The sequence below is a fragment of the Epinephelus fuscoguttatus genome, linkage group LG1 (assembly GCF_011397635.1).
Source record: "Epinephelus fuscoguttatus linkage group LG1, E.fuscoguttatus.final_Chr_v1".
Classification (NCBI taxonomy): Eukaryota; Metazoa; Chordata; class Actinopteri; order Perciformes; family Serranidae; genus Epinephelus; species Epinephelus fuscoguttatus.
The window spans coordinates 3,585,650-3,597,124 of record NC_064752.1 but is presented as its reverse complement, the minus strand read 5'-3'; the positions used below and the strand labels follow the sequence as shown (position 1 = coordinate 3,597,124).

Here is an 11,475-nt window from a genome sequence, read left to right as displayed (position 1 = left end):
GTTGGAGAGGCGCCAGTTCACCTCCTGTGCGCTGCCAAAGTGCCTCTGTGCAAAACACTAAGTACTCAGGGGCCTGTCCATGGCCAACCTCTGACATCACTCCATCTAATGCATGTGGAGGTGCATGTGTGTACATGCACCCTGATTACGGGGTGTGGGGATATATGGGGGCTGCAGCAGGGACCTGATCGGCTGCAGCTGGTGTGGGAGCTGTGGCTCCAGATAAGGGGCCGTCAGTCTGTGTGGGAGTCTCTCAGCTGATAAACACGTGGCAGCAGTGAGACCTTGGACTTTCTCCATTACGTAACAGGGAGCAGTGTGCACGGTTGCAGTAACGCGCCCTCCGCCTCAGTAACACCGCGACGCTCCCTGGCTGCTGCTTCACCATAAAGCGGAGACGAGTGATTGTTGACGGTCCCTAAAGTTTCTGATGAAATCTCTAACCAGAGCTAAAGACAGACAGACCGACACACGGAAGCGACACGGCGGTTAAAATCAGACTTTATTAGCTAACACCGGAACATTGTTATCACCGGAAGGAGGTAAAACGGTGTAACCTCGATAACGAAGCCAACGGATCGTGTTTTTGGATCAAACATTTTGAATCCGCTCCGGTTAACTGACCGCTAAGCTAGTTAGCTTCTCCTGCTAAGCTAACCTGCTAGTCAGCGCCACCGGCCGCCGTTGGACGCCGGAGCAGATCCCGCCGCCGCCGCCGCCGCCTTCTTCACGGACATTGAAAGCAGACAAAATGGCTCTTCTGTCGTCGTCACACCGGGATTCATCTTCACACCGGGATTCCACCGTGTTTACCGTCGTCACAAAGTTCTCCACCAGAAAGAAGTCCAACCACCACTCTCAGAGGAGCGCTAACGGTGTCACGGACAGTCTCCCCCGGGTTCCCTGTGTCTGCGCTGGCGGCTGTGAGAGCCAGTCGGTGTAAAAGACCATGTTTGACTAATTAATCACTTGTGTGTGTTTGTGAGTATTGATGGATATTAATGAGAGCTCGTGTTGAGTCGCCGCTGCCTCCCACAGTCTGACAGCTGTCACGTGTCTCACCTGCTGCTCAGGTAATGTCACAAATTTCACATTTTGCACTTTGGAGTTTTCGGAAATGTTCACCAGTATGAGCGGGGAGGGACATTTATCCGGCGGGCAGAGCTCGTCCTCTCCGGCCGGGCGGGGACTCGCCTCTCCTGGGCTTGACAGCCAGGAAAGCTCGTGGATCGGCCTGCTCTCCAGGCCCGCGCTGTCATTTCTGCAGAGATATCTCCCGGGGCGGCCCCGAGCCCCGGCCCGGGCTGATACGGGAGCCGGCTGGGTTAAAACCAGCTTCGTTGATGAGGAGAGTGAGTTTTTGAGACAGCTGGACGGCATGATGCCGCTGCAGCACGCGGCTCCCCACCTGACCGTCCTGCGGTGTCAGCACGACGGAGCCGCCGGCCTGCTGGAGCCGAGCGGCGGCAGCACTTTACCGTGGCTCAGCGCTGACTCTCTGCGGGAGATGGGGATCCAGAGCGCAGAAGAAATGGATTTAAATCTGTGCCAGCAAACTCAGATCGGATACCTGTCTTCTGTCAGGACTTTTTTCAGTCATGTTCTGTTGAGCTCGGTGTCATCTCAGGAAATTAAACCGACAGGAGGGAAGGACTGGGAGCCGCTGGGGCGCTCGATGAAGAGCAGGACGTGGTGGGGCAGCTTGTGGGGGGGCGAGGAGAGCTCACACAGAGGGCTGATGTCAGACCTGTCCTGGGCTGAGGACGGGACCGGCACAGGAAGGCTTTGTCCTCAACAACCGGTGACTGAAACAAAAGCTCCCGAAACAACCGATGTGTTTGTCCAGAGTGGCGGTGGAGGGTGGACGCTGGGAGAAAACACTGGACCGACTGACCACAAAGAGGAGCCGGCGAACAATGGAGGCCTTCAAACAGTCCAGAACACAGAGGGCTCCACGACGGAGCGCCGGCTCAGCATCAGTACCCACCTGAGCAGGTCAGGAGCTGCCGCCGCCTGCAGTGAGGTGGCACTGCTGACCCCTGATCAGGACAATGGTTACTCCAGTCTGGAGGAGGAACACTTCCAGGTGTGCCACCTGAACATGGTGAAGGCCCTGAGTGAAGAGCAGGAGGCCGAGTCAACAGAAAGTACTGCCGCCACCGCCGCCACTGCTGCTGTCACCATCGAGACGGAAATGGAGGAGGAGACTTCAGAGGAGGGAGCGTCTGCATCAGGACAGGTGGACAAGGAAGAGAGGATGCAGGAAGAGGAGGAAGAGCAGGTCGCGGCCCCTCAGGAGGATCAGGCCACAGCCCTCACCACCCCTCAGTGCCAGAATAAAGCCATAGCCTTCATCATGGGCTGCCCCTGCAGTGATGATGATGACGACGACAGCAGCCAATCAGACGAGGAGTCCAGTGATGACGAAGATGATGATGATGATGATGGCTTTGACAGCGAGGGCTCGTCTGATCTGTCCGATTCAACTGATGAAGATGATGAAGACGATGATGAAGCCTCTGACAGCGAGGCAGACTCTGAGGCGGAGCGCCTGTGGAACTCACTGTGCCAAACGGTGGACCCGTACAACCCCCGAAACTTCACTGCCCGGCTGCGCACCGCCAGCACCCCGCCCAGGACCATCCCCACCCCCACGCCTCCTTCGTCCACCCAGTCCACCCCCGCCTCCTCTCCTGACCCTCCCTCCACCCTCGGAGCCTCCCCTCTCCTCACCTCCTCCTCCCCTCCATCCGGCCAAGACGTCTGGGACGACTCCACCTCGGCCAGCGAGGTGGACGAAGCAGAAAGCCTCCGCCTGTGGAGCTCCTTCAGCTGCTCCCCGGACCCCTACAGCCCCTTTAACTTCCAGGCCCCACTCAGGACTCAAGGGCCCGCCGAGGCAGGGCCCAGGGCCAGGACCAGGGCTAAGAAGGGCTCCCAAACCCTCCCTCGCTCGCCCCGCCATAACCCAGCATTTCCACCCGAGTACAGGAAGGAGGAGGCTGAGGAGAGGCTGGACAGCGGCTTCTCTGAACCCTCCACCTCCTCCACCCAGAGCTGCAGCACCACCAAAAAGGTGCGTTTGTTTTCTTATGTCATTCAGAGAGTTGTCCCCTCCCTCAGTGACCATTCAGTCACAATATTAATTTAGAGTAAAATCCAGAATCTGATGGTTTCCTCAGGCCTGTAAACCTCCGTCAAATCAACCAACCAGAGACACGTCCGTTCTGTCCTCTGTTGGACCAACAGTCCAAAACAAGAGTTTCAGTCCTAAAGGACAAAGACAGGGACACCAGAGAGAATACATGATTTTAAATTATTGATTTATTATCAGAATCGGTGCAAAATAATTTTCTGTTAGTGCCAGATGTCAAATATTCAGAGATAAAATGTAAAGGAAAATATTGTTTGTTTTGGTTCAAACAAAACACGACAGATCGTAAAGACTTTCTCCAGACTGAACACACTGATGATAATAATCATAATAATAATGATCAGAAGTCATGGTATTATTTTAGAGTGCTTACTCCAACTTTCTAAGCAGCACAGACGTTGACATATTTCAGGCTGAGAGGACAGTTTGGGACATTTTAAATGTGAACAGTGAGAGTTTTCTGTCTCTGCAGCTCGTCTTCACGTCTTTTCTTGTAAATATGACGGTCAGTCATCCTGAAACTGAAACACAAACTGCTTCCTTGCTGCAGCGTCACATTTTACTGCTGCGTTTCATCTGATGACGCAGGCTGACTCAAACTGAAACTCACCGACCAATTTGTTATCAGGACTCGGGACCGTGTCCCTTCAGAGTCCCGTCAGTGTCCCTTCAATGTCAGTGTTGGTCCCTCAGGTCGTCTGTGGGTCCATAACAAGTCTGAAAGTGTGTTAAATTCAGTGTTATAAATATAAGGCCTTTAAAGTCATTGAATTAGGATGTGTGAGGTCTTATCTGCCACACACATTTTGTCTTATTTAATTTGTTGTTGAGCTCTTCTGTGTCAACGTCTCTTTAAACCTGCTCTGTGTTTTACTTCTGCACATACAGGCTGGTAAAATGTAGATGAGCCATATTCATACAGACCCTCCCTCTGTGCAGCACCGTGTGCACATACTGACCTCTATGTTGTTTTCACCTGCAGTGCTTTCATTAAACAGTGAGGATGTGTCCGAAAATCTGTCCCATAAATCAATTAGAAGAAGTGTGTGGTACCTGCTGACACCCTGTTATTGATCATCTGATCAGGATGTTTGATTCAATGTGTTTTTATTAAAACTCAAGTCCAACAGAATAAATGTGATAAAGCATCAGAGCAGGTCAACAGTTCATACATAACACACGTGTGTTTCAGAGCTGAGCCCTACGCCACACCTGTTCCTGCAGAGCGTACTGTGGTGTCAGGTTACAGCAGTGGTGGAACAGGTACTCAGATCCTGTACTGCAGTAAATGTACTGACACCACCCTGTACAGGTACTGTACAGATACAGATACAGGTACTGTACAGATGCAGATACAGGTACTGTACAGATGCAGATACTGTACAGATGCAGATACAGGTACTGTACAGGCACAGGTAGTGTATAGGTACAGATACAGGTACTGTACAGATGCAGATACAGGTACTGTACAGATGCAGATACAGGTACTGTACAGATGCAGATACTGTACAGATGCAGATACAGGTACTGTACAGGCACAGGTAGTGTATAGGTACAGATACAGGTACAGGTACTGTACAGATGCAGATACAGGTACTGTACAGATGCAGGTACAGGTACTGTACAGATGCAGGTACAGGTACAGGTAGTGTATAGGTACAGATACAGGTACAGGTACTGTACAGATGCAGGTACAGGTACTGTACAGATGCAGGTACAGGTACTGTACAGATGCAGGTACAGGTACTGTACAGATGCAGATACAGGTACTGTACAGATGCAGATACAGGTACAGGTACTGTACAGGTACAGGTAGTGTACAGATACAGGTACAGGTACTGTACAGATGCAGGTACAGGTACTGTACAGATACAGGTACTGTACAGGTACAGGTAGTGTATAGGTACAGATACAGGTACAGGTACTGTACAGATACAGGTACTGTACAGATGCAGATGCAGATACAGGTACTGTACAGATGCAGATACAGATACAGGTACTATACAGATACAGGTACTGTACAGATGCAGATACAGATACAGGTACTATACAGATACAGGTACTGTACAGATGCAGGTACTGTACAGATGCAGGTACTATACAGATACAGGTACTGTACAGATGCAGGTACTATACAGATACAGGTACTGTACAGATACAGGTACTATACAGATACAGGTACTGTACAGATGCAGATACAGATACAGGTACTATACAGATACAGGTACTGTACAGATGCAGGTACTGTACTGATACAGGTACAGGTACTGTACAGATACAGGTACAGGTACTATACAGATACAGGTACTGTACAGATGCAGATACAGGTACTGTACAGATGCAGATACAGGTACTGTACAGATACAGGTACAGGTACTATACAGATACAGGTACTGTACAGATACAGGTACAGGTACTGTACAGATGCAGATACAGGTACTGTACAGATGCAGATACAGGTACTGTACAGGTACAGGTACTATACAGATACAGGTACTGTACAGATACAGGTACTGTACAGATGCAGGTACAGGTACAGGTACTGTACAGGTACAGGTAGTGTACAGATACAGGTACAGGTACTGTACAGATGCAGGTACAGGTACTGTACAGATACAGGTACTGTACAGGTACAGGTAGTGTATAGGTACAGATACAGGTACAGGTACTGTACAGATACAGGTACTGTACAGATGCAGATGCAGATACAGGTACTGTACAGATGCAGATACAGATACAGGTACTATACAGATACAGGTACTGTACAGATGCAGATACAGATACAGGTACTATACAGATACAGGTACTGTACAGATGCAGGTACTGTACAGATGCAGGTACTATACAGATACAGGTACTGTACAGATGCAGGTACTATACAGATACAGGTACTGTACAGATACAGGTACTATACAGATACAGGTACTGTACAGATGCAGATACAGATACAGGTACTATACAGATACAGGTACTGTACAGATGCAGGTACTGTACTGATACAGGTACAGGTACTGTACAGATACAGGTACAGGTACTATACAGATACAGGTACTGTACAGATGCAGATACAGGTACTGTACAGATGCAGATACAGGTACTGTACAGATACAGGTACAGGTACTATACAGATACAGGTACTGTACAGATACAGGTACAGGTACTGTACAGATGCAGATACAGGTACTGTACAGATGCAGATACAGGTACTGTACAGGTACAGGTACTATACAGATACAGGTACTGTACAGATACAGGTACTGTACAGATGCAGGTACTGTACAGATGCAGATACTGTACAGATGCAGATACAGGTACTGTACAGATACAGGTACTGTACAGATACAGGTACAGGTACTATGCAGATACAGGTACTGTACAGATACAGGTACAGATACTGATACTGTACACATACAAGTACAGTAGAGAAGCAGATACAGTACAGATATCTGTACTATATCGGTGCTTAGTGACTGTATATCCTGCTGATAATAATAACATTATCCTTTGTGATTGATTAGATTTGTATTAATAATCTGAAATAAATGTGCTGTAGTAAAAAGTTGTGAGATATGAGACAGGTTTATTTGTGAAGAGAATAAAGTTAGAGCAGTGTTTGACATGAACATGTGACTTAATAAAAACAGAAGACTTCATTCCTACAGTTACATGTCGTGTACAAGGATAAAGTTACAGAAAATAAAAATACTCAAGTACAAGTATCTCAAGTGTCTTGAGTTCAGTAGTTGAGTAAATGTACTTAGTTACTTTGCAGCAGCCTTAATGAGCTGCAGGGTTGAAAAAGTTAATTGTCCTGATCAAACTGAACCAATTGAAACTGTTAATTCAGATTTAAAGTAAAAATCAAACTGATGATGGCGATGAAGAGACAGACGCCCCCTGTGGCTCACAGCAGAACTACAGCATCTGGTACAGGTTAACTACTGATGACTAAAATCAGACTTATTGATCAGTCAGACGTCACTGCTCTGCTCTACATGTGATTTGAATAAACAGGGCTTTTTACTTTATGCTCTGTCAACATTTGTTCTCAAAGTGTGTGAACCACAGACTCTGTGAAGATGACCACGTGTCTCCACTTTGATCCAAAACTGAAGCCAAAATATCTCAAATACTGCCGCCGCCACCTCAAGCTGGTGACGTCATTCGGAGTCAGAGTCTGCGCCGTAGTGAACTGTGCTGGTGTCGAGTTTCCATCCATACACCCGTCTGACCAATCACAAGCAGCACCATAGATAAGAGCACACTGATTGGCTCACACAGCTGTCAATCATGACATCACACCCCTTTTTAAAGAGTCAAAGGTTCCACTTGTGTCAAAATAAAAGGAACAGTCACAATATTACACACATACTGCACACATTCATGTTGTCACCTGCTGCCTGCCGGCGTGGACATTGATCTTACCCGTGAGTTCATATAGATACATATTTTTACCTGTTACACAGCTTTCTGCAGGTGACTGCAAACATGGAGTGGGCGGGGCTTAGTTTAGCATGTCGTACATCTTTATTCACAGAATATGTTTGAAACTCTGATACAGGAGGTCTGAAGAGTCGCCCTGACTTCCTGAACTCACTACCTCAACTCTTCTTCTTCAGGTTCGTTTCTGTGATGATGTGGAGGAGTTCTTTGCCAGCTGTGGTGAGGAGGAGGAGGACCGGCGGGGCCCCTGGGAGGAGCTGGCCCGGGACCGCTGCAGGTTCCTGCGCCGCTGCCAGGAGGTGGAGACGAGCATCGCCTACTGCCTGCAGCCGCAGCACCGCAGCCTGGTGTACCGCCGCCTCACCTCCCTCCTCTACGTCCAGGACGCCTGAGGACCGTCAGTCCTCTACGTCCAGACGTCCAGGACGCCTGAGGGTCGTCAGTCCTCTACGTCCAGACGTCCAGGACGCCTGAGGACCGTCAGTCCTCTACGTCCAGGATGCCTGAGGACAGTCAGTCCTCTACGTCCAGGACGCCTGAGGACCGTTAGTCCTCAACATCCAGGACGCCTGAGGACAGTCAGTCCTCTACGTCCAGACGTCCAGGACGCCTGAGGACCGTCTGTCCTCCACATCCAGGACGCCTGAGACGTCCTTGTAGTTCAACACCTGTCGTACTGAGGAAATGAAAAGCTGCACTTGTTAAGCAGTGAGACACGACAAAGACACAGAGGACAGGTGGACAGACTGACTGATGTCTTCTTCCTGTTTGGTGTCTCTGTGGACTGAAACCTGATTCAGGAGCGACTCCTTTAGTAAACCTGATCTGAAGGGCTTTACTCTCTGTTCTCTGAGAGGTCGTCACTGTGTCGTGGTCGGACAGCGTCTCCTTTTTATTTTCAGTTTGTCCTCGGGATCGTCCCGTTCACAGAGACACAGAGACGAGCTGCTGCTTTCATCACAGATAGAAAAAGAAAATGTATTAAATGAATGTTGAGGGGTTTTTTTTTCCTCGAACGTCAGCTTCAGCAGTCGACACCAGAGAAGATATTTCTCACGTCTGATTCATCTGTAGAATAATTTGGCATGTCATTAATTTATCATGGTAAAATAGTGACAGATAGCTGCTGAGCTCAGCGCCCGTCCTCCAACAGAAACACACACCTGGTTGAAAATCAGCAGAGAGTCTCAGAGTGTAAGACGACATCTTGTTTCCAGGAAATGTTTATTTTTAATTTAGAGAATTTTCTTTGTTTAGAAAGTCTGAAAACAGTGAATCAGTATTAAAGATGTGGACGGATGATCTGCAGCTGGACTCACAGGAGATGATCGTTGATGTTTCAGCTGAATCACACTGAGGTTTGTTAGTGATTTGAAAGCAGCAGCGTCTCCTGTGTCTCGGTGTAAACTACTGATCAGCTGTGGGTCAAACTGCAGATGTTTGAGTTTTCTCTTTAAAGCCAAAGATTTAAAGCTCCTGTGAGCGACGGGACGAGAAACTGAAGCTGATCGATTTGCATGAATTGATCTGTTCCTCTACCTGCTCTCACATAATCAGTGATAATCAATACACAGTGTTTAGCCTCTAATAATCAGTATATGAGTCCCTGGTGTTAAAGTCCCTTTAATGAGTCACCTCCAAGACGTCAGCTGCGTCGCTGACACCTGAAGAAGAAGAAGAAGAAGAAGAAGAAGAAGAGATGAACTGAGTTTATTCTGTCAGACTTCAGCTTTTATTAGAAAACAGACAAAATGATCATTAAATTAAGAACAGAGATTATTAGTGTTTTATATCCAATCATCATTCATTTGACTAATAACTAAAGAATCAGTAATCAATAACAATCAATTCATCACTTTATTCTGAAATTCAGCCACACCCTTCCTCCACAGGTGAACGCGTCACATCGACCGCCACTAACTCTTATTTTTATTAATTAATGAGTTCATAGTGATGAATGGGTAAAATGCAGGATGATAACAAACAGATCATTAATGATGATGATGATGATGATGATTGAAACCTTTCATTCATCTGTTGATCTCAAACTGACCGACTGTCCTCAGATCTGCTCTTTATTTAAAAAAGAAAAACTTTATTAAACTGTTGGTCGAGTAAAACTTAAAATCAGCAGAACAAGAATCCAAACAAAGGCTGTGTGAAGGTTGAAATGTCCGAACATTAACGCTGTCACGAACCTTCCTCACACTGTATTTGTGATTCAGTTTCCTGTGATGTCACACAGGTGAAACTTCCTGTTGAAGGATTTAATGAGAAACAGACTGACGTCATGTCGCAGGTGAAGCTCGTGCCACTGATGATGATGGTGATGGTGATGATGTCAGTTATTAATGCTGAGTCAGTGTTTGTCCTGTTGTCGTCATGGCGATGGACTTTCATTATACAGGAAGTTAAAAACAGACTCAAGAGTCTATCGTGTGTGCGTGTTGTCAAACACAGGAAACGTGTGATGGCTGTTTGGTGTTTGTTTCTGTCAGCTGACTAATAATCAATAATCAGAAGGGAAAGCTGGGGGGGGGGGGGGGGGGGCAGGATGAACCTTTGGTGTTCTTTTAGTCAGAAAATGCTTTTTATTTTTCTAATGCATCGTTTGTTTGGTGGGTAACAGGTTCTGCTTCTTCATTTCCTCAACTGAATATTACATATTAAATCAATATTTAATGAGCACACGCTGCGTCCTGCTGCTTCTTCACTGACTCTGACGGCCGAACACGAACGCAACAGTTTGACATGTTGGTGATAATGTGGCTGCTGTTATGTCACTAACAGATGATCAGCAGGGGGAGCTGCTGACACCTACAGGACAGGTGAGTTACTGCACACAGGTGATCACAAACCCCCTTTGACACACAGATGGTGCAAAACGACATCCCGTCTGTACGCCTGCTTCACACAGAGCCAAACGACAGCAGCAACATGTCGCTCTGCTGTGTGACGTTTGACAGTGACATATAACACGTGTCAGCTGCTCTTCATAAACAATAACAATGACATCACACGTCAGTAACAATCATTTAGCATCTCGTCCTCTGCTCGGGCGTTAAGGAGCTCCTGGACCTCACATTTGTCTCCACATGAGCCTCGTTTCCACCCAACAGTTAATAGTTTCTGTCTCCACAGTGTAAAGTTGTGGATGGTCCCAACAGAAGCGTTCCTTAGCGTCCCCATGTTTGGTCCCCCCTCTGTTGGGGTACCTAGCACACAGATCTGGTACTAAAAGGTGGAGCTAGAAACCCTGCAGTCTGATTGGTCAGGAGAGGACGCTCACTCTGGTTTTATGTAACCTCTGTTCATACATCAGTAAACTACAACTATAAAATGAAAGAGAAAAAAATCACTTCATTCACTGGGCCGACTGCCGGCAACTTTTAAGGTGGAACGTTAACTTGTAATGTTACTCAATGCATGAGTTGATGACGTGAATCCATCAGCACACCTTAAATTTCACTGTGACAACTTTGACCATCACTTTAGTTTTTATATGACACACACTTTTAGTAATGACTTTAAAAATATAGATTGATTTGGAGCGGATTATGTGAAGGTCATATATTCTAATCCTCACTTCCTGTGGGCTACAGCAACACTAAACCCCTGAGCTTGCCTGAGAAGGACTAAATGCACAAAGCTGCTATTTTGAAATATCCCATGGAGAGAGACTCTCACTGCAGCCTGTTCTATTTTGTTGTGAAAATGTGGGCGTGCAGCCTCGTTCTGTGGACGATAAACCAGGTGCAGACTTCCATCTGTGTCACCGCTGATGAGGAAATACAGCGAGTGCTGGACGGAGCAGTGAGTGACAACAACCCCGCCCACATTTAAGAGGACTGTCTGAACACACCGAGGGTCTAGGTACC

At 47.3% G+C, this 11,475-nt stretch overlaps 1 protein-coding gene across 1 annotated transcript; it reads left to right on the top strand.

Moving 5' to 3' along the window:
- Nucleotides 1–229: 229 nt before the first annotated feature.
- LOC125889297 (protein phosphatase 1 regulatory subunit 15B) lies at nt 230–10,286 on the top strand. The gene is made up of 2 exons (XM_049577157.1): nt 230–3,076; nt 7,774–10,286. Exons 1-2 carry the CDS (start codon nt 1,118–1,120, stop codon nt 7,987–7,989), a joined length of 2,175 nt encoding a protein of 724 aa, XP_049433114.1. The 5' UTR covers nt 230–1,117; the 3' UTR covers nt 7,990–10,286.
- The last annotated feature ends 1,189 nt before the right edge of the window (nt 10,287–11,475 follow it).